Here is a 24,805-nt window from a genome sequence, read left to right on the forward strand (position 1 = left end):
GTAGATACCTTTTACTTTGTTGTTTATTTTGCTGGTGACCTCCAGCTGTCTCGTTCTGAGGTTGCATGCAACCAGGTGCTCTCTTCTATGTCAGCTAAGGCAAGTTTGCGCCATAAGCTGGTGTTTTAAGCGTTTCGGTGTTACGTCGACCACTTTTTAGCTCACCAAAAAAGACTGCCTTTGGCATGTGTTGGTCTGAGATTCGTCTCCCATACAGGATACTGCTCTGTCCAGCGTAACTGTCGGACTTAAAGAATTCGCTCTATACAAAGGCCGAGGATACACATTTGAGACCAAAAGAAAATTTGCTGCCGAGGACAGACGCAGACGCTAAAAGAAAATCTTAATCGAGCACCGCGGACAATGGTTATGCTTGCCTTGGATGTGGCAAGATATGTAGGTCACAGCTGCAATCCTCATTAATTTTCGGACTCTAAGACAAGCCTTATTATTATTATTATTTTGCTGGTGAATTATTACCATGTGTCCATGCTTCGGTGTCTACTGTCCTGTACCAAAACAATGGAAATGGTCATAACACAACTTCTCTACGCCTTACTTGCTCACACTAAACATGATATCCATCTAGCGGTCAACGAGTTTGCGTACGCTGCAGCCTCTTTTGATTTAACTATAAACCTCGGTAAAAAGCTTGGAGTTAGGGCGTGTTGACGGAAAGCCCAGGAGAGATCTGAATGGAGGGATGTGTAAAAGCAGGTCATAGCACCACTGGGATGGATGGATGGCAAAAGCCGGTATGAACTTCTTATAGTCCGACAGTCAGGCTGGGCAGGGCACGTATCCAGTATGGGTAACGAGCATATTATTCGGCGTAACAGAGGTGCCCTACGGAAACGTTTCTTTAGAAAACTAATGCAATGATTTAAGTCTAATAAGAAAAAATGAGCCATTTTACTTTGTCACTAAGTGCATGTTTTACCCTATAACGTAGAGAAGTTACACTGCAAAGACTTTCTTCCAAGCCAATAATAGTAAGCCTACAATAGAATTACGCAAAAGATGGATTGCAAAACTTTAAGACGGACTTGAGCTGTAGTTTGTCTAGAGTCTAGACTGTAGGAGGACTTTAAAGACTTTAAATTTAATCGACATGTTCAATTAGGCCTACAATTAGAACTAACAGAACACTAAAACAACTCTTCAGATTAGTAGTCTTTATCCGATCGTTCATTTTCGTAATTACAAGAATATTCTCAAAATGACTTCGGGTATATATCCTTCCGAAATTATTTAACAGAGCGAGGTTCGGCCACCTGGTACAAAAATATTCTCAAAATGACTTCGGGTATATATCCTTCCGAAATTATTTAACAGAGCGAGGTTCGGCCACCTGGTACAAAAATATTCTCAAAATGACTTCGGGTATATATCCTTCTGAAATTATTTAACCGAGCGAGGTTCGGCCACCTGGTACAAAAATATTCTCAAAATGACTTCGGGTATATATCCTTCCTTAACAAATTATTAATCTGAGCGAGGCTCGGTCACCTGATATTATATCCAATTCAAGTTGAATCTATAAATGTTAATAAATGAAAGTTATATTTAAATTTGTTTTAAAAGAAGTGTTCAAGCTTATTCTAAGTTCTATATCAAGAATGTAACACTTCTAGATGTGTACTAGTTGCTTCGTGCTACAAACCAACGACCAAGCAACAACAGTCTACCAACAATATAACAACTCCATGATCACATAACTGATTAAAAATGGCTGACGTACAATATCACTAACCTCTATCATGGATGTTGTTAGATAGCTAGTTTAGTTAGTTGGGTTGCGAACTTTGTTAGACTGACAGTGAACGGATATTTTAGAATGACGACATAGACTTTTGGGGTTAGAGGTTAAGATTGACTTTTAGGAATCAGTTACCGCTAGACTCTAGAGGGGATAACATCGTTCTATAGTGACAGACTAGACTGCGGCTCATTCTGTATTAAATAAACGCTTGTTTGAAGTTCACCTTGAGTCAACTTGGTCATTGAGTCTGTGTTCCTGTTAGTACCTTAGTTATATTTGTGACGTGTGCATGTTTTCCAAGAACTCGCGATTGAAAATACATCAAACAAGGTACGCACGCACTTAGTCTACATAATCATCTTTAGAAATACTTCAGCTACATCTAACTATACATGCATCCGTTACAATGTATATGTAAGCTAAAAGATAAAATGGGCTAGCGATGCTCAACCATGTTTGGCTTTACTGGGTCATGTACATTTCCAACAAATGTGTCAAATTTTAAGGAATCTTCATTATGCAATTTAAATAAAAATTTTGAGAGGCCGGAAATGTCCCGCGGGTTGTGGGTTGGGCATAACTAAGATTTGATTTCAACCAAGTTTCCTTTCGAGGCGGAAGAGGTCTGAAGAGTCAATAAGTTTTGATGGAAATTTTATTATCTATCCCAGATTCCACATAACCTTATTGTAGTAAGGAATTTTTTTTTTAATTTGAAAAGAAATGTGAAAGAAATGTTAAAGAATCATCTTCTCATTTTACTAGTCATTTCCTTTCTGTGTGGGGGAAATCTCGGGGCTTTTGATGTCAAGTTGCAGAGACTCACCTGGTGAAGAGATCGATATTGAAGAAGACGTATTCTCCATTGTCGAAATTCAATTCATGAGCTTTGATCATAATCTCGCGTACTGAGTAGGGGGAGGCACAGAGCACGATAACTGAAAGGAGAACAAGAAAAAATAATTGTCCTATACTTAAAAGAAATGCATTTAAAATGATAAAGAATGTTGTTGATGGATTTATGTGTGTGTTGGGTCACAGCCCCTGATATATAGTCCAACTTTCCCTTGTTGGTGTAGGGCACACGTTTTCCATAACAAAATGTGACAACTACTTGTTAAACAAAATAAATATGAAAATATAAATATGAACTTTATTGACAAATATCTACTGTGGGAATATGTAGAAACGCAAATAAAATGATAAATGTCAAACGGCTGAATCATATTTCAATTCATTTCAAAACTTTCTCTGTTTCGCCATGCCACACACATACGAGGCTCTGTCTTTCGTCTCGTCTGTCTCTTGTCCGTAAACATTCATCTCTCCTTACATGCTGCAGTCGCGCTAAAAAATGTCGTAATATACACCCACACATACCCTAACAACTGTGACTAAATAACACTTTGTATTACACGTATCAGACATTTCTTTATGGATGATGATGATGAAGTCCGTCCTAAATCCCAGACTTCCGGCAGGAGAGCAGGTGGCTGGTGGCGAACGCGGGACCATTATAACGACAGTGCGAAGTGAATACCAAAAAATCCGGCCTGAAAATGCATCAAATCAAGTCGACTTTGTTATTAAATGATAATACTTTTGTTGGTCATGGAGTCAGAAAATAAAAAGAGTAATGCAGTATATCACGTGACTACGAAGTCCAAGCTGTGACCTACATCCATCGCCAAACCCAGCGCAAATATAGCTGTTGTCTGACTGTGGTTAGTTTTAAGATACGAATCGAACAAAAGTGCAGTTTCCAATTACTATTGCGTTATATTTGGTATAGTGTACCTATAGTGTACTGATAGTGTACTGATAGTGTACTGATAATGTACTGCTAGTGTACTTATAGTGTACTCATAGTGTACCTATAGTGTACCTGTAGTGTACTGCTAGTGTACTGCTAGTGTACTGCTAGTGTACTGATAGTGTACCTATAGTGTACAGATAGTGTACCTATAGTGTACAGATAGTGTACCTATAGTGTACCTATAGTGTACTGATAGTGTACTGGTAGTGTACAGATCGTGTACCTATAGTGTACTGCTAGTGTACTGCTAGTGTACTGCTAGTGTACTACTAGTGTACTAATAGTGTACCTATAGTGTACTGCTAGTGTACTGATAGTGTACTGATAGTGTACTGATAGTGCACTGATAGTGTACCAACTAATACATTGAGACCGCCTCCTCTTCTCCCACAAGCGCTCAATCCCACCAACATTCATATAACTACCAAAAAACAAAGTTAGAGAGAGTCTTAAAACTTTCTGGTGCCGTATCACGAAATACAAACAAAAAAGTTATTGGCCAAGAAAGTCGGCAATGTTATTACTCCGCGCGTCCTTCGTGATTGGAATGTACTGGATGTGGCGGTGGTACAGACTTAAGGACTGACTCTGAAGTTGTTCTCTGGTGATGACTCTATTGGTTTTTGTTGATGTAGACAAAAGACTAAGTAATTCTAGACCTAGGCTCTGACGATGTGAGATGGGGCGGGCACCTTATTTTGTCTGTCCATTCAGAAATTTGGTCTATTATTACGTTTAAAAAATATTTTAAATAATATAATTGGTATTAAAAATACGTATTTAATTTTTAAAGTCTGATTTTCTCAATCGATCTTTTTAGTTTGAATTTTAGACTCTCTTATTTGTTTGATGCTTCTTCGCCTCTTGTTCACTTCTCTCTTTCTCCCGGTCTCTTCTTTCTTTCTCTTCTTTCACAGTCACACACTCCCTTTTTCTGGCTATATCTATAGTTCATTTTTTTTGGTTCTATTGTTCTCTCTTTCAGCTGTTCTTCTTACTAAGCTGTCAGCTCAAATCTTTCAATGGACCGTAGACCAAATCAGCAGGCAACAGCCGGACAGAACAAGAGGTTGGGCAAGATGTGTGGGACCTTGGAAGTTCAGTGTGTGTTTCTAAGAGTGTGTGAGCGTGTATGCGTGTGAGAGAGACTAGAGAGACAGTTATAAAGGTGTAAACCTAACTATTTTGTGGTGTGGTCGAGGGGTTGTACTAAGAAGTTCAAAGTAAACAAAAAGGTTTTATAAAAATGAAACTCATTTAAAAGCTTAACCTGTGGACGGCCACACATTGTTTTTAAGGCCCATGTGACATGAGTACAGAGAGGCGCAGGAATAGGAGTTTACAATCTGTAAAGTAAGCCCCCTCCCTTCCCCTTAACTCTTTATCTGGGGTTCGAATCTGAAGTTTTTGGAGTACAGTCTGGAACTCTGGATCAAGGACAAAAGTCTTCAGTTCGATTCTTTCTAAATATTTCATTCGATTACAACGTTCTGCTCATTGCTCATTAAAACAAAAAAAATAAACATTCGCGAGAACTACCTTCAAGGTAACAAGCTTTATACCACCGTGTCTGAAACATGTTACGGTACCCTTGAAGAAAAAACCGGCTAAAGGACGAGCACTAAACAAGGGATCTATCAACTATATGAAGGTCCCTCTATAGTGGCGGAAATAACACAAAACGAACAGATTACGTTAGGCAGGTCACCTCGAAGGAATGTCAGAGAACAGAGAAGCAAAGACAGTATACTAAATGGCCGTCCGGATGTGGGAGAGTTATTTAACATTATTTAACACTGCGGTCTCTACAATAATTTCAAAATCGATTAAGTCTCGTTTCATCAAGATTAGTTACATGGTTTTCATTTCACTGAAAAGACATACTATATTATGTGTAAATTACAATTTCGGGTATAAATGTATGTTCTGAACAAAATTCTTATTACAAATGTATGTAAACATAATTTAAAACGTAAAAATGGTGTCATAGTTCAATTATATTTTAACTAAATTATGAGCAAGTATTCATTTAACAAAGGGCACACATTAATCATTTTAAGATCAATCTCTAGTTTCTTTCTTGTTAACTGATATTATATGATCAGAAAAAAAAAAGTAATCACAAGAAAAATTAATTGATGTCTTTCCCTGCTCATTAGCATCACGAAAGTTTTTCCCCCTCTTGAGTTTTTTTTTTTTTTTAGAAATTTTTAGGACAGAAATTTTTTCACGTCACAAACTTAAGAATGAAAATAAATGGAAAGGAAACTAATTGGATAATTCTCATAATGAAATATCTACACTCGAGTTTGTTAATGGATTAGCTCATTAGTTCATTATAAAAAACTTCGTCAGATTGAGAAAAAAAAAATAAAGAGGGTTAACGGATAATGATCACTTCCGGGGCGTTTGTAAAAACTGTCAGAGTAGACAAGCGTGTTTTCGAGATCTACAACAGCGACAAAGAACGCTGCTGGAACGTGTCTGTTAGCTGGGCGAACATAAAAGAGAAGCACCTCTTGTAATGTAAATATTGATTCAATATGATACATACATCTTTATAGCACACCCCCCCTCTCTTCATCTTCCTGATCTAATCTTAAATCCAGATAGAAACACACACACACACACTCGTAGGCTACACGGAGGTCAAACCAATTAGAAGCGTAGAAATATTGCGGTTTTTTTTTTTCATGAGGCGCCAGTGGTCATCGAAAAATAGATTAATTGAGTCTGACCAACGGGTGTCCGGTTAATTGGCCAGCCTCTAATGAGCTATTTAAAAGTGAGGTTTTTATCTATTAAAACACATCACGACGAAAGAAGCTAAAACATTCAACTATCTTCACCTTCTATCAGTCGAGACGGCCCCACTGTTCATTATACAATCTCGTTCAGTTGAATTGGTCTAAACATGAAATCCCCAATAACAGTCACTGTAAAGAAAAAGCGGGTAGGGGTGGTGGGGGGAGAGACTAAATGAGCTCACTTTTTGTCAAGTGGGTTTGATAATGCGGAAGACGGAAGAAGACGGACAGAGCAGGGCCGGCCTTAGGCATAGGCAACAAGGCAGCCTCCTCCTATTTGTTGGGGCACTGGACTAAAACATAGCGAAGCTTGTATCAAATCTCAAATATAGCAGAGCACTGTGGCGCTGCGTCTGGTAGCCTTATAAGTCTCTACTATGACACAACATTAACCAATGTTTAAATCTATTTGTTAATCTACTTAAGTTAGAAGAAGTGCGTCATTTTATTTTGTCGATGTTTATTATTATTTTTCTATTTCATTTGGTTCACCCAATTGACTTAGCCTAGTGCCTCCAATTACCTAAGGGCAGCCTTGGCTGGACTGTGTAGCACATTAGAAAGTTAAATCAACAAATTTAAATTAAGGAGACAGTAAGGAGAAAGAGAGAGAGAGGAAGATATATATATATATATATATATATATATATATAAAGAGAGAGAGAGAGAGAGAGAGAGAGAAATAAAGAAAGAGAGAAAGAGAGACAGATGCAAAAAGTGTGCAAAAATTGAAGAGAAAAAAAAATATTCAATTTTGTTTTAAATTCCCAGCTGTACCTTTAATAATTTACATTGGCTGTACTTAGATATCAGTCCCCTATATCATGTAGATTATAGACCACATCAATGAACATTAAAACATAAAAATTATATTTGTTCTTCTTTGTTTCTTTCTTTCTCTATATTTTACACACACACACACTTACAAGAGGAAGCGCGGTGGCTGAGCGGTAAAGCGCTTGGCTTCCGAACCGGTTCGAATCCTGGTGAAGACTGGGATTTTTAATTTCGGGATCTTCGGGCGCCTCTGAGTCCACCCAGCTCTAATGGGTACCTGACATTAGTTGGGGGAAAGTAAAGGCGTAAAAGAAAAGGTCGTTGTGCTGGCCACATGACACCCCAGTTAACCGTAGGTCACAGAAAAAGATGATCTGTAATCTGCCCTATAAAACACAAGGTCTAAAAAGGGGAACTTTTTTTTTTACACATACAAGGAAATTTAAAGGCGTTAGTAAAACAAAACATAGTATCAAGTAGAAATTAAAAAAAAAATCACTTGCAATAATAATTGTAAGATATTATGAACATTTCTGAGAGATTTGACTAGAATTGTTAAGGGAGAAATACTTTTTAAAAAGATTTGCTTCTTCAATTCGTGCTCACTGTAAACTGAAACTCTTCTCTACACCGTCTTCCTATAGAGCCTCAATTGGAAGAATGCTTCTTAGACCCACTTTTATTTATAACCCCCTTATCAATGAGGCTCAGTTTTCTTGGTCAAACACAACAATTCTAAACACACAAAAGAGGAGAATTCAGTTTCGTTTTATGCTACACAAAAATTAACTGTATCGGGAATTTCCCATGAATCAATGACGTTATGCATGGGGAAGTTGTCATTAAAACGTCCGGTTCATTCATAAAATGTGAAAGGACAGAATTATGTGCACTGATATGGTCACTCACCATACGGGTCCATTAACATATTTCAATCAGATGCATATTATGTCTGGCGGTTTGAGACACATGCCAAATGCCACATGTCAGCAATCAAGATAAACATAACAATTTGTTCAGATTACATTAAAACACAAAATAAGTAACTACCCTTCCATCAGCGTCACTTGACGTCTCCTGACTGTCAGTTTCTTTAACGACGTTATAATGTCATGACATGTGAAATCAAAATTATTGGACGTTTTCAGTTTTGCTACATGGAATGAAGGGTTTGTGTGTGTGTGTGTGTGTGTGTGTGCGAGTGTGTGTGTGTGTGTGCGAGTGTGCGAGTGTGCGAGTGTGTGTGTCTGTGTGGTGGTTAAGGAAGGTGAAGAGGGAAGACTCAAGATCCCAATAATGATCATTTTAGGACACTTGACCTTTGATGGTCATAATTGGAATCACTCAACACCGCGGCTTCCTTCTCAAACGACTATGATTCTTACCTCAGTGATTCTGAGAATTTTATATACATAGAGAGAGAGAGAGAGAGAGAGAGAGAATGAGAAGGAGTGAGAGAGAGAGAGAGAATTAGAAGGAGTGAGAGAGAGAGAGAGAGAATGAGAAGGAGTGAGAGAGAGAGAGAATGAGAAGGAGTGAGAGAGAGAGAGAATGAGAAGGAGTGAGAGAGAGAGAGAATGAGAAGGAGTGAGAGAGAGAGAGAGACAATGAGAAGGAGTGAGAGAGAGAGAGAGAATGGGAAGGAGAGAGAGAGAGAGAGAGAGAGAGAGAATGAGAAGGAGTGAGAGAGAGAGAATGAGAAGGAGTGATAGAGAGAGAGAATGAGAAGGAGTGATAGAGAGAGAGAATGAGAAGGAGTGAGAGAGAGAGAGAATGAGAAGGAGTGAGAGAGAGAGGGGGTAGAGAGAGATAGTCAGATATTAAAAACCTTATCTACCACTAATTACCTTAATAACTATTTCAATTATCTGAAAATTTTGCTATAGAAAACAAAATTAATAAATTATTACTAAATGGTTAACAAATTGAATGTTTGGATTGATTCGTATATTGCTATCGACTCTAGATAATTGTGCAAAATTTCAACTTGATCCGAGAATGGGAAGCGGGAGAAAAAACATGTTCAAACTTTTTACCAGACAGACAGACGGACAGAGTGAGTTGATATAAGCTTCGTAAAAAGGAGGTATTGTAGTTTTAAAAATAGTATTTTTAATGTTTTTTCTTTTTTTACCATGGCAAGAGTGTGAATAAATAGTAGGAAATGAAATAAATAGTGCAAAATAAAAGGCAAGATGAAACAAAATAAATACTAAGAAAAAAAAATCTATTCTGCACCGCAAATAGCCCAACAGAATTTTAAAATGAAAACACACAGATAAAAGAGTCGGACACATAGATTTCATTTTCTTTGTTCATCACATGGTCTAGTGATTCAAAGACTTTTATTTATTTCGAGAGCTAGTCACGAGAAAAACGAAAACCTCGAAACAAACCAAGAACGTAGGTTTTGTAAACACTAAACAATTAAAAAAAAACAAACTTGCGGAACTATTCCATTTTTATTTTGCTCATAACCAATGAGAGTTTTACAATCACTGAGTTGTTTTACTAAAAAAAAATAAAAATAAACAAACCCACACACGCGCTCAGAGAAAAACCCAGAACAAAACAATTGAAATGAATTATTCATGTTTGCAAGGATTATGTTGAATTTGATTTTGAAAAAATTCAATTAACGTTTTATCTCTTACCTTCATTCCATCTCATCTATTCCTATTCTATTCAATAGTCCTCGTGTCAACAAACTGACTTGGAAGAGAGACTAAGTTAAAGGAGAAATACAATTTAGTCATACATTTAGGGCTGAAATCATTGCTAGCGTAGGTCTACACTTAAGTATTAGTTAACCACAGCTAAGTACCAACAAGGATAACTTTTATGGCCCTGCCAAACAGAAATGTTAACTGGTTATTTAATCTATGGCACATAGTCAACCTACTCTTGTCAGGAACAAAAACAAAAGCTGAATATCTTCCATCTTCGATCTTTAAGGTGGATTTTAAAATAAGGTGACGAGATAAAATAAGTCAATGAGGATGTCCTGCGAACAGCAGAGCACCAAGACATCCACAAAGTGTTATAAGCAGTAGACGCCTTGACTGGCTTGGTCATGTTCACAGAATGCCACAAGGTCGACTTTCACTGGACATTCTGTATGGCAGGTGAGCTGATGTATGCAAATGCGTCAGGAAGCTCTTCAAATTCGACACAAACAAGTGGGAAAAAGTGGCACTGGATAGAGCCACATGGAAAGCAATCATAAAGGAAGGGTCCTGGATTGCAGTTGGCTTGCATACCGGAAGTAGAAAGAAGGGTGAAAGTACAACAGATCCTGGTGCTTACAGATGTCCAACCTGTGACCGCACCTATGTATCAAGGATTGGCCTCTTTAGTCACATGAGAGATTGCAAAGGTAGAATACCATTACATAGAGAATAAAATGCCATACAAACTGAAATTCATATTGGATCTATTTTACTTTTGTTTTTTCTCAACGAACCAAATCGTATTATTGTAAAAAAAAAATTATCTTGTCATCACCATATAAAGTTTATGATGTAATCACAATAAAACGTATTATGTAATAGACGTAATACAAACTTATGCAATCCCAGTATAACGTTGCTCATGCAATCACCGTATTATGTATTAGACATACACCATTTTAATGCAATCACCGTTACAAGTTGTCCATGCAATAATACAATAAAGCTTGTGCGATTATCGTATAAAGCTTATCAAGTAACTTCCGTAAACAGCTATTATGTAATCTCTCATGTAATTATTTTATACAGCTTATCTAATCACCTTATAATATTATCGTGTAATCTCTGCAAAGCTAATTTTGTAATCGCAGCGTAAAAATTATTATGTAATTGCTGCTGAAGAAAATTGTCTAATCTCTGTGTAAATATATTGTACAACCACTGTGTAAAGATATTATACAATCACTGTGTTAAGATATTCTACAATCACTGTGTAAAGATATTCTACAATCACTGCGAATCATATGATCATCGTATGAGATCGATTATGGAATATGAATTGAATTGAACTTATCATCGAAGAAAAAACATTTTTTTTGCGCAGAGAATAAGCTGTTAATAATATTTGACTCTCCCTTACTCCCCCCCCCCAACAGTGTTGGGCCCTCGTGTCGTGCTTGGATTTAGCCCCCAAATTAATGTCTTGATAATTATAATAAAATCTTTTAATCTCAAACTGCTCTAGAGTTTCCTTATCATATAAACATTCCGGTCGGTCTAGTCTCTAAATACCCAGGCCGATAATATTAATACCTCTTTGACTGATGTATCGACTTGAAATAAAAAAGAAAACAAACAAACAAACTGAGAATCGATACTGGAGAATCGATATGTCTCCAATCTAATGAGAATCGTGCAGATGCAATCGACGTAATCGGGTAAGAAAATTGCTTTGAAACCCAATCTGGCATCAATGAAAAATAATTTACACCCGCCGCTTAAGAAAAACAAAAATAAACTACAAAACTAACAAAGACCAATTGGTCAGCTAAGGCTTTATTAATTGTACAGACTCACGGACGTGGCGGGGGGCGGAGACCGATTCTTTAGTCTTACTACGGCCTTCATCTCAATGCCAGACTATCGCCAGACGAATGTTTGTGTTTGCATGAGGAATTTATCACCTCGTTCTGAGTCCGTACAACTTCAAAAAAATGGTATCGGCATACTGATTAGTTTGTGGGGGAAAAAAGTCTTAACTTGTCAACTTTGGAAGAAAGGAAATGAATTTTCGATAGGAAAAAAGTGAAGAATATTATACTGCATTTTTATTTAGTTGCTCATCTAATACACTAGTTCTCAGAAGAGCGACGTTCCCAGACCATTCCCTTACAGTTAGAGCACTTGAAAGGAATCGGGCAGTAAGGTCAACATGTCCTTGTACTAGTAATAACCTCACAAAATGTCTCTATCTCTCTCAGTATCTCTCTCTGTCTCGCTCTCTGTCTGTCTGTGTCTCTCTCTGTCTCTATCTCTTTCTGTCTCTGTCTCTCTCTCTTTGTCTCTCTCCCTTTCTGTCTCACACTCTATGTCTCTCTCAGACTCTCAGTCTCTTTCACATTCTCTGTCTCTCTCTCTATATATATATCCGTCAATCTCACTCACTCTCTCTCTCTCTGTCTCTCTCATTTCTTTGTCCCTAACCATGCATGACAGGTAAATGTACCTCAAGAGCTGTAGTTGTATTTATTTCAACAAAAGCTTGAAATCCTATTTCATGAACAATATAATATTACAAATATCTAAAGGCTTTCAATATCAATTTAGAAACATACGAAATTCAAATTGAATCTCAAGATGTTAAAGAATGTTCAAGCTCTCTCACACACTTCTATCTCCATGTTCTGACCATCCAATACACACTTCTTCTTCTCTCCATTTCATCAGCTTCTCATCTATTCAGCACATGCAATAACATCTTAGTTAACATGGTACATGTATTACATCAGCCCAATAACATACAAAGTGGAATTATCCTTGTACTGAAGTGGTGATATAAGTAATTAGTTAATGCTTCTAATGTACCCCTTTCACACCTTGATATCTATAGGGCGGATGATATGAAGGTCATCTGTTTCTTTGGCTGATGGTCAACGAGAACGTGATGTGGCCAGTACAACGAACCAACCGCCTTTACTTTCCCCGACTAATGTCAGGTACCCAGTAGAATTGAGTGGACTCGGGCGTCCTTAAATTCCGAGATTCTAAATTTCTGATTCGAACCCGGGAGCCAACGGGTTCCGTAGAGACAATCATATATTTGTCTTTAAGCGATAAGCTATTTTTGAAAGGGAATTTTGTTGAAAAAGATTGGAATAGTCTTTTCGATGTGTACTTTTCAGACAGTACAGATTGAGAATCAATCATCAAATTAAATTTTACAATGAAAAAAAAATCAATGATAGAATGAACAAAGAAGTCAACACAATGAACGGCGAAATGTTCCAATGATGTAATTGTTCATTGTTCATTGTTCATCTCCTGCGCAATAAAGGACCCCCTCCCCCCCCCCCCCCCAAAAAAAATCTGATCTCCAAGCCCGTACGGAAATCAAGTTTTTTGTCCTGGCATCCAGTTAAAGGCATTGATCAAGCAACAGTCCTCTACTTGAAGTGTCACTCTAACAGTCGATACCAGACAAATTGCGAATCAATGCTTCCTGGCCACCGGCGTCCACTGCCTTTAGTTGTGGGAAACATTTCAAAGCAGACGCCATTGCAAGGGTAAATATTTTCACTTGGGGACTTTTTCTTTGACATATAACACAATTTCTTTTAACTAATTTTTTGTTATAATAAAGGAAAGAATATGTCCGCTCAAGTATCTTTGCTGGGTCGATACAAGAATGATAAGTCAATTGAAGGTACCAACACAGCTTTAAATATTTAGATGTAACCTAGATAGTAATTAGGTTTTCCCTGACTGAAACAATACGAGCTACGAACAGTAAGTGATTGAGTATTTTTACGAAAAAGTATTTTTGAAATTTAGAAACTTTAATCTATACACTTGAATCTCTATTTGTGTGTGTGATATATAATCTTTTTTTGTGTGATATCGTTATAATTTTTCTGTATATCTAATATTATCTTACACATTTTTTAGTTATTTTATTACTGTCATAATTATTTTTTCGCGTAGCTTGTTCTTGGTGCAGATATTCCACTAAAGATGTTACAAGATATATATATATATATATATATATATATATATATGTAAACTTATATTGCTCTGGAGGCGTAGTGGCCAACCAGTAAAGGGCTTGGCTTTCGAACCGGGTGTCCCGGGTTCGACTCCTGGTGAAGACTGGGATTTTTAATTTTGGGTGTCTCTGAGTTCACACAGCTCTAATGGGTACCTAACATTGGCTGGGGCAGAGCAAAGGTGATTGGTCGTGGTGCTGGCAACATGACACCCTCGTTAACTGTAGGTCACAGAAACAAATGACCTTTACATCATCTGTCCTATAGACCACAAGGTCTGAAAGGGGAACTTTATGTTGATTTAATCTTAATGTTAGATCCTAAGTTCTTAGATCTTAATGGTAAAGATATTTTACAATTTATTTTTCAGCTAGACATCGAGATGAGACTATAAAAACTAAAACAAAAAAATAGTTTATTCAATAATAACCAACAAAAACAAAACAAAACAAGAAAGCAACCAAATCGATAACATCATTTTAGAAATAACTTCTAGTATGAACGAAAATTTGGCCAGCTAATCTAGATCTGAAGATTACTATATAACCTTGTATTTTGAATACAAAGTGATGTTTTGAAGACATAAATGATGTCCATTTTTTTACACCTCTATTCAAGTCAGAACTTCAACTAGAAAATCTAGATCTAGAATAGTTATTAAGAGTTCTAAATCAGAAGTCTAGGTCTAGTCTTAAATCTAGGAAAATACCTATGAATAATCGCTAAAGTATGCATTGCTGGCCGAATCAGTAATCGGTGTCAAAAACACCAGCTCAATATCCGGTTTGAGACAAATATTTATTTATTTATTATAATTAAAAAAATATATTTTGAGTTTTATAATGGAGCTATTGTACTTTTAACTGTTTTTCTTGTTTGTTAACTAAAGCTTAGAACAAAAAAGACATCAATTTGGGACATCGACCATTTCTATTGATGTGTTAAGACGACTTCTGCCCCCGATGGACTGATGTCCCAGCTCAGTATTTAGTTACACATAGATACAAGATGGCGCTCATTTTCACTTACAACCTGAACTTCAGTTCAGTCATTCGTTTACGACATTCAACTATAGAGAGATCAAACAACATTTATAATACTTGTTCCAATCTAAGCCTCACAATGTTTGATTTTTATTCAAGGCCCTAAATCTGGATTAGCAACTCGCATAACAAATGAAGAACTCCAAAACCAGGTCGAAATATCAATTGTACCCCTTGATGAACTTCGAACCATTACCGAAAACGCCAGCTTGGACTGTACGGCTATAGGTACACAGTGCTCGCTAAGACCTCGCAAGGACTAGAACCAGGGCAAAGAAAGCGAAAGACTCTTGTGGCTGTTAGGTAGACCTAGTTATGCCGAGCATGGAGACCAAAGAATAGGTGCGTGTTCAAAAGCATACTTTTTTTTTTGGAAAGGGGGGGGGAGGGATTCTTAACCCAAAATAGTTCTTAATGTTAGATCTTAATTTGGGTGCACCTTAGATCGCTTAGATTCAAGAAATTACGGTATTAATAATCAAAAGACATTGGAGATTTTCTTTTTTTTTTAGCATCAACAGAAAAGGGAATATCCGCTATTAATTTAGTGTAGTCCGTTAGTCCGTCCGTGATCGCAAAAACTAGAAAAGATATTCAAAACCCGATATCTTGATATTTTCGAATCCTAACTTGAGCAAAAATATATTTTCATAAAAATTACTTTAGTAAAGGCAGCACGGAAACCTTCACCCAAATACCCCCCCCCCCCTCCTCCGACTGATCCGAAATTTAAAAAAAAATGAAGCATTGGTAGAAGCGTGGATGTTGCGTTGAACAAAAGCAATAGAAAAAAAAAATACACCCAAACGCATCAAATTTAATCTTGCTGGACTACATCTGCAAGAAGAAGATATATTTAGATTCTAAGGTCTAGATTAATTACACAGCGCAGTGGCGTGAGTTCCGCGCACACGCTGGGCTATGTTAATTCCTCAAGTCCCAAATAATCTGTAAATTCTTTTAGCGCACCCCGTAAGATGAAAAGGTGCAATTAGTTTATTTTTTGTCTTCTGTCCGTCGGTCTTTCACATTTAGATCGAAAAACTAGAAAATCTATGAAGAAAGCTAATTTCTACGTTTTGGGAAAAAAAAATAAAATAATCTAAGACATAAGTAAGAGATCTCATGACCGATCATAAGTTGCTTAGTTTGTTTTCAAGTGCAAAAACAACGCCAAAAGGATTCTTTGTAATAGCATTACTTCAGGCAAAGCAAGTTCACTGCTTGAATATTCCTTGTCCATGGGCGGATCTGGTGGGGGTCGCCTCTGAGTTTGTGATAAAGTTAACTCCTTTTTATATTCTTAGTTTCTTTATTTTCTTTGCAGTTCAAGTTTGTATCCACAATATCATCAGATCAACTCTGACTTCCTTCTCTATAAAACCAAACCTAGTTTGTTCTCAACATTAAACATTCAAGTCCATTAGACTTCTTCCCAGCATAGCCCACGATAGCACATGAACCTATTTTTGTTATTAATTAAGATTTTTTTAAAAAGCAACAATTATCTTAATAGAATTTATAATTACAGTCGACTTGTCTCTCCCGTGAGCTGTCAAACTAAGGCTGCAGTGTATTTAGTGGTGGGGAAAGAAAAAAAGTCCACACGACCTGGCCGCCCCCAGCAAGATAACAGGGGATAGCAGCTGGCAGGGCTTGAACTCGGGACTATCAAGAAGACCGAACGACAATCTAGCGCGAAAACCGCAAGACTAGGCAGCCCCCCCCCCTTTTTTTTTCCTAGGTAATGAAGTATGGAAAAAATTACATCACAAAAAAAATAAATAAATAAATGTTGCTTGTATAACTTGGTAGTAGATAGACGAATTTTAACTCATTGTAGATTGTACCACTCTGTTGAGAGGGGGGGGGGAGTGGCAGTTGAAAAAGGCGTCACTGCTTTCTGCGATCCACAATGTTGTTTTATCAACCGAGAGTCTCTTTCAAAAATGAAAAAAAAAATGTACCAGCCTTCAAGATAGCAAGGGGGATGGGGTTTGAAATCTGCAGATTTCGAACTCTGGACCTTCGTGGCGACAGTGGCAGAAAGCAAATACCATGAGAACCTCTGGCAATGAACAATAAAATGTCATTTTCCAGACATGACTAAAAAATATGCTTTCTAATTATTGCCCACAGCTGGTGGTCCATTCAGCTAACAGACATTAAAAAAAAACTTAATTATTATTATCGTTGGGGGTAGAAAACTGTGGGTCTTAGGAAAAAGAATGCCAAGCCTTTAACGAGGAAATGTTTCATCTTTATTCAAAATACCAGATCATCCCAACTGGTGCAAATATAATTCTTCTAATAATCTCCTATTAAAGCAAGTATTCGAGAGGTAACAGAAGCTTATGTATAATTTTATGGCGAGTATTTGAATATAGATGAAAATGTGCACCTAATATATGCGTCGATTAAAACAGCGTTTTTGTATTGTTGATTTTAGTTCCATTGGGTTTTATCTTGCATGGGATGTTGGCTTGATTGACCTAATGCCATGGGTCAGAAAAATACTACATTAACTTTTACTGGCTACAAAGTGAAGGAAGGCGTACAAAGACATGGATGCACCCAATCAAGTACTATGAATATGACGCCGACGGAAATAAATAAAAAGTAAATAATTTTTTTTAAATATCCACTGACGCAGGTTTCTAAAGAATTAGTATGCAAGATAAATTGTATATGGTGAAATTAATAAGTGAAAATAATATCTGTAATAAATAAATATTTGAAATAAATGAGATTAAAATATTATTATATCCTGAGAATAATGTGTACGACTTTGGTATTACTATAGGATTCAAACGGTTGGCTAGAGTCTTGTGTAACCATCTCAATTTTATACATTCCTGAATTACGCAACATTGAGTAGGAAAAACTGCTTTTCAGTTCCAGGCAGTCAAGAAATAGTGTCTCCACTGCGACTCAAACTCGAGACTTCTTGGATTAGAAGTCAAGCAACTAACATCTACAAGGGTCATTTTCTGTACGACGATAATGCACAATACAAAATAGTGTTCATTTGTTTTCTAGCACTTGATAATGAGTCTTTCTGAATTACTTTATATTTTGTATGTTCTAAAGGGGAGTAAACTCTCCAGAGTTTGGAGCTCCGCGTCTGCCTCGTCGTCAGCTACGTAATTCACCGGAAGCTTTACTGATTACGGCCCTGGCGCGCGCGCTGTAGAAGCAGACGAGCGTTGGGAATGTCGACAAGTCCTCAGGAAGTGGTTGATTACCTCCCCATGTCTCAGATGATGGAAGATGAATTTCCTCCAAGCGTGGAGCAGCCACGAAGAGATGGTCGCCGGATGGGCTCCGGCTTACCGGCAGATGTCGTGATTCTCTGTCTCTGTCACGAGACCAGACTGTCACCACAATCCGTCACTTATTGTCAGTTTATTATCAAAGATTACGAGTGACAAGCGTTGCAAATAGGAATTTCTCAGAGAAAATACTTCCTTTAATGTTAAACATTTTCGCTTGAAACCCCGACTTGAGCGAATTACAAAAGAATATTGAAACTATTATTGATGAATACATCGTTAACATGGAAACTTTACAATCAATGTCAATGCCTCCCATACGAATTCCTAAAAGCAACCCCCACTAATGTCCACAAATGCCTCCCTACGAATGTCCAAAAATTCTTCACCAACGAATGCAATATGTACAGAAATATCTCCCTTTGTAATGTTCACGAAAGCCGTCCTCCGAATGTCCACAGCTAGATCTGGACCAGTGAGAATTAGAGAAGTTATCACAATAAAGTCACACACCTGAAAAAAAGACAACATAAATAAATAATAATTGTTGAGAGAAGGTGTACCTCACATTTCTGGAGGATTACATTCTTATGTTTTGTTCCAAGCCTTTTATAAAGTCCAAACCGTTTAGTCTCTGTAAAATGTGCTCCCCTAAAGAACCTTCTATAACTGTTTCTATTTTGTAACCGTGTTTTTTCTTCAAACTTTTTATGCGTGTGTTTTTATTTCCAAGCCCAAACAGAAACAGCAAGCGTCACAACCATGCATTGTACAAGTGAAATAAGAGTCTAATTGTATAATCCGTATCTGGAGGAACCGCGGGACACTTTAGACCTAAAGAAACGCCCATGTTGAAAACAATTGATATCGGAATTGAAGACATTGCTATTATTGTTATCTGGCGTAAATCATTTTACTCTATTGATATCTGATAGTCATCTTTCATGTGTTTAGTTTAGTTTTTGTTATCTCCAGGGACATACATTTTTTTTTAATTGAATTTTTAAAATGATTATAACATTGTGCTATAACAATTTAGGAAGTTTAATTTGTGTCAATTAAGATCTATAAAAAATTCAGATCATAACTATAACCATAACAGTGTCAGCTATGCCTCACAAAGATCTGCAGACCACTGTATTATCATATCATGAGTTTATTATAGCTCAGAAAGACCTTAGTGCAGGAAACAGGCATAAGAAGAGAGGCCCACAAACAAAATGGGAAAACAGCATAGAAGAATGGACGGGCCTGATAGACTAATAGACAAATGCAGGGAGAAAATAAAATACAAAAATTCATCGTTGCAATGTCTCTATTTATTTTTTTTTTGTTTAGTCGAGAAAAATAAAGAGGTTTGGGTGAGTAGACACAAGGAGCATCCCTCAGACCACTAACAGACCACCAACAGACCACCAACAGACCACTAACAGACCACCAACAGACCACCAACAGACCACCAACAGACCACCAACAGACCACCAACAGACCACCAACAGACCACCAACAGACCACCAACAGACCACTAACAGACCACCAACAGACCACCAACAGACCACCAACAGACCACTAACAGACCACCAACAGACCACCAACAGACCACTAACAGACCACTAACAGACCACCAACAGACCACTAACAGACCACCAACAGACCACTAACAGACCACCAACAGACCACCAACAGACCACCAACAGACCACTAACAGACCACCAACAGACCACTAACAGACCACCAACAGACCACCAACAGACCACTAACAGACCACTAACAGACCACCAACAGACCACCAACAGACCACTAACAGACCACCAACAGACCACCAACAGACCACCATCAGACCACCAACAGACCACCAACAGACCACTAACAGACCACTAACAGACCACTAACAGACCAACTCCAGTCCAGTGGAATCGTCGTGGCCTTTCCGAAATGTCACCAGTTGAGACTTTGACATTTTGATCCTGTTAATCACATACCATGTAGAGTCAACTTATCTTCAACGTAATCGTATTATTTAGTCAAATAGTTACTCTGCGACATGATATTGTCATTTCAGTGAAGCTCAGATAGTTGTATCACGTGTGTACCTTCTCATTTTTAATTAGGCCTTCAACGATGGTGTAGTTGTACAAAACATCATTGACATAAGAATATGTAAATACGTTAGGGTGAATGTGTTTCCTAACCCCATCACATGTTCGAAATAACGCAGCTTATCTTATATATATAGCAGGCGTTACTTCAAATGAGAAGATTATCACGTCTTAAGAATTTCATGTGTCAATCTAGCCATGCATGTAAATTAATGACTTAAACTCTGCAAAGTCGTTGGTTTTCCTGGCCGATTCAAGGCACTAGGGAAGAAGGTGCACTTGTATGAATTTGTTCAAGCGTATAAAATAAGAAATGTACCTCTGTGTGTCCTCCTGAGAATTTCTGAGTTGTTGTTTTGTTATGTGTAAATTATGGTTCAGTGTTGTACGTATTATAGCTACTTTACTTTCCTTTTTCTGCCTGAAGTGTTCGCACTAATTATCGTTCAATCACGCATGTTGACATTACGGATGCTTACGCAAGACAATGTTATTCAGGAGTCTTTCTATATAGAAATCTCAGATTGGTTTTGGTCTATCTCCAACGAACTGTAATACATACTGTTATGGAAAGATCGAGAGTTATTTGTTTCATAGAAAGGGAAAGTTTGGACTTAGAGACAATGACGCGACTAGTAAAAAACAAGGTTAGGATTTTAGGAAGAATAGCGAAAAGTAAACAGACTACTTTTGAAGGCTTTAGAGAGAGGCAACTTTTATGTACGTAGAGATTTAGCTTGACGACATTCGACTGTTCCCTTTGTTATTATTAAACTTCTTGTTTGACATTCACAATCAGCGTCGACTAACTTCTAGTGTTGGCCTTCGCCTGTGTTGATTTCGTTACCTCCGTTTGACTTATCTACATTAGACACAGCGCAGAAGCGCCTAACACTACATAAAGGCTGTGTTACTGTATCAGTGATGTCAAAGCTCACCCAGTATGAGCTCCTATGACTAAAGCGAGGCCACAAATTCAAACCAGATGTGGCTACACTAAATACCGAGAGTGTGACATAAAATAAGAACAAAACTAAGGCCTCTGTTCAATAGTAAAGGAGAAAAAGGGGAAACATGTTTCATAGTCTGATTGATTTGGAAGAGCGGCTAGTGTGAAACATTCCAGTTCCGGTCAACGTCTTGTTGCCCATTGGTCAATGCGTCTGCCAACTACTTAACTGTATCGACATGAAAATAAAAAGCATCGCACAAGTCAGAAGAGCTCCTAGGTCGAAAAAAAAGTCATGAGTTCCTTGCCCTTGACAGCGTAGTCCATTTTGTGTCAACATTGGTGACGCTGTTTATTGAGGTCATTTTGTTAATTTATTAGACATCGATTTTAGATTAACGATAGCGATAAAGATAAACATCGAAGTACACTAAATATTGAACGCCACATTTGAGTAGACAGAAGATTAAATATTTTTGGCTGTTGTATAGAACTTTCAACTAGAATCTATAATGTAAAATCAGCGGGAGGTTTGGGCTTGGATGCAATAATAAGAAGGAACATCCGAAGCATGTTGAAGAAAGAAGGCCATGTTCTTTTGCTACTTCAATGAGCACGACATTATGTAACTAATACATCAAAATACTACAGATTGTGATATTTATCAGAGGCTTTAAGAGAAGGGGGGGGGACAGTTACATTTAGTGTGAAAACTGCTTTCGTACCGCAAAATAACTTGCACATTACAATTTTGATTAAGATCTAGATTTATGTTTTAAAAGAGGTATTCCTACTTTCTTTTACCCTGACTGTAGCCACTGTAGACTTTACCCTTGACTTTCACGTATACAAATAACCAAAAGTTTTACTCGGACGTTCATGATTATCATCAGAGGGGATTGTATCTACTCCACCCTCTGCCGGAAACAACGTCATCAGTTGATGATTGCTAATGATACGCTGTCGGCTCTCCGGCGTGAGTATATATAATCACTTCGGGAGGCGATCGAATGGTTTGTATATCTAGTCTGTAGGTTGACCTTCATAAAAGGGTTTGGGCTGGGTTGGAATACAGACATATTTAAGAAAAATGATTTTCACAATAATCATTACCGTCAGGGGCGTAGCTAGGAATTTTCCATCGTTTGGGGGCACGGGGGCTTGACCTCTTCAAATTAAAATAAATAATTTGGGTGGTTGCCTTCAAGTTGGGGAGGAGGGGGTATTTACGAATTCCCCCTCCTCCCCCCATCCTAGCTACGCCACTGATTATCGTATATGCGACATTTCGTAAAACGAATTGACATTTTAACGATTCGAGGTGGTTATAATGTGGCAGTGTGTTTTTTTTTGTTTTGTTTTTTTGTCAATGACTCTTTTTCTTGTCGCTATAAATATCCCCTAATAAAAAAGTTCATTTAATCAACTGTTGTATTTATTTTTTCTTGCATATTGACACATTTTTGAAATAAGAATTTTATCAATATGTATGTAAACCGACTCTAGTACTCTTAGGACTTTACGGAAAGATTAAGTGCTGGATTAAGTGTTTTATCGAGTGTTGAATCAACTGTTGGATTAATCCTGATTTCTCACAAAATTATAAAGACATCAGGTAAAAAATCTAAGTAATTTACCAATTCAATTGGCAGATAATAATACGTAACAACGGATCACTAAAAAAAAAATCATTTAGCAAAGCTAGCTTTTGTATTAACTATATTCAAAATTCTCCGGACTAAAATTATACTCACAACTTATTAAAGAAAGATATTTTTGTTGGAACGCAGAGACAATATCGTAATACAAAGTAACAAATGTGAAAAGTGACGTAATTGGGACATCCTGAAACTAAACACATAAAGCTTTTCAATGTCTAAAACTATTTATAATATAATAAATATATTGTAGTAACTCAAGTAGTGAACCAAAAGGGTTAATGTATATGCGGCCTACCGATACACACGACTCAGGCCAATCACACAGGTCAACGGGTCAACGGCTGTTGAACAAGGGACATTACTGCTAGTTCACGCAAATATGACCAGTATTATGATCATGTGACCAAAAAGCCTTCACGGTCGAGAGACAGCGTGTTAAAACGGACAGTCGAGTCCAGAACTGTGGTACCTTGTGAGTCCTCGAGAATGTAACTGTACGAGCTAGAGACTCTAGTAATGTTTAGTTAGGCAGTTCTGTAGCATTTGATGTAGCCAATTGTGTTGAATTGGCTGTCGATGTATTTGTAATTAAACCGCCACATTGTTTATTGAAGCTCTTGTTGTCAAGTTCTTGAGTTAGATGTGCTGTGTTGTGTTTGGCAGTGTTTAGCAGAGGGCCTAATAGAGAAGATCGTAATAATATCATTATAAAAATTAATAAGAACAATAAATCAAATACAAGAAAAAAAAGAAAGCTATAACTTTTGAGTACAGGCCGGGAAGTTTAAGAGCTCAGCATCTTAGGGCCAATAGAGATCCACACACCGATGTATAACGATTCGCACCTTTCATTTCATAACTCAACGAGCTGAACGAGAGACGTAAAGAACCTGCCGCCATGGGGCGCGCACGTACCATGCTTCACCCTCCCTCACTGTTTATTACGCTCATTCACGAGATTGGCAGAAAAAGGTAAAAATTGACATTATGACATTCCAAGTTTGTTTCAAAGAAATCAATTCCACGTGAGAACACCTCTATACATGGCCAAGCTGAGCAATGAATGAAACGCATTTTTTTTGTAGCCACGTGATATGTGTCAGCTGGTCGCCATCTCGAAGCTAAAAAGCAAGACAATCTCGATTTGATATTTAAATTCAAAACACTCAAAATGGTAGTTGCATTTTTTTTTAGATCAATCCTGTATAGTACTTGCTTCGATTTCTAATGATATTGATTTATAATATTTGGTTATTCTTACAGAGTTATAAATAGGAAGCTTAGGTTTAAAAAGTTCCCCTCTCAGATCTTGTGGTCTCTAGGGCAGATGATGTAAAGGTCATCTGTTACTGTAGGTCATGTGGCCAGCACAACGACCAACCGCCTTTTCCCCAACTTGTGTCGGGTAGCCATTAGACTTAGAAATTAAAAATCCCAGGATTCGAACCCCGGTTCCCGCTCATCCACCGCGCCTCATAAGCTTAGGCGTACATTCCTTTTATTTAATATCCATGTAAGCGAGATGATAGGAAAGGATCCTTATTTCTAGGTATCACCTACAAAGGGCCGCACGACGACCTGCTGACCACTGTCAAAATACATAAACTAAAACTGTATGACCATATCACGAGATCCTGGGGGCTAGGTCCTTCCTTCAGGGAACACATACAGGAAAAAGACGAAGAGGCAGACAGTGAAAGCGGTGGGAAGCCAACATCAAAGAATGGACGGGCCTGTCTTTGAAAGAGATTATAGCTAAGTGGAAAGGCAGGGAGGAATGGAGAGATACTATCGACAGATCAAGAGTGGTGCCCCAACAGTCCAACAGACTAATGCATTGGTGAAGGGTAAAGCTTTATTTATGAAAAAAATACGTTCAATGCCCTAACAAAAAACAACAGCATTGC

At 37.6% G+C, this 24,805-nt stretch overlaps 1 protein-coding gene across 12 annotated transcripts in view; it reads right to left on the reverse strand.

Annotated features, from left to right (window-relative positions):
- LOC106071376 (atrial natriuretic peptide receptor 1-like) overlaps window positions 1-24,805 on the reverse strand; it is a 595,276-nt gene that overhangs the window by 88,257 nt on the left and 482,214 nt on the right. For all 12 annotated transcript variants that reach the window (XM_056027445.1, XM_056027444.1, XM_056027446.1 and 9 more), the window contains one exon: window positions 2,589-2,700. In XM_056027445.1, coding sequence (XP_055883420.1) covers window positions 2,589-2,700 — 112 coding nt within the window. The remainder of the gene's footprint in view (window positions 1-2,588; window positions 2,701-24,805) is intronic.

The sequence above is a fragment of the Biomphalaria glabrata genome, chromosome 4 (assembly GCF_947242115.1).
Source record: "Biomphalaria glabrata chromosome 4, xgBioGlab47.1, whole genome shotgun sequence".
Classification (NCBI taxonomy): Eukaryota; Metazoa; Mollusca; class Gastropoda; family Planorbidae; genus Biomphalaria; species Biomphalaria glabrata.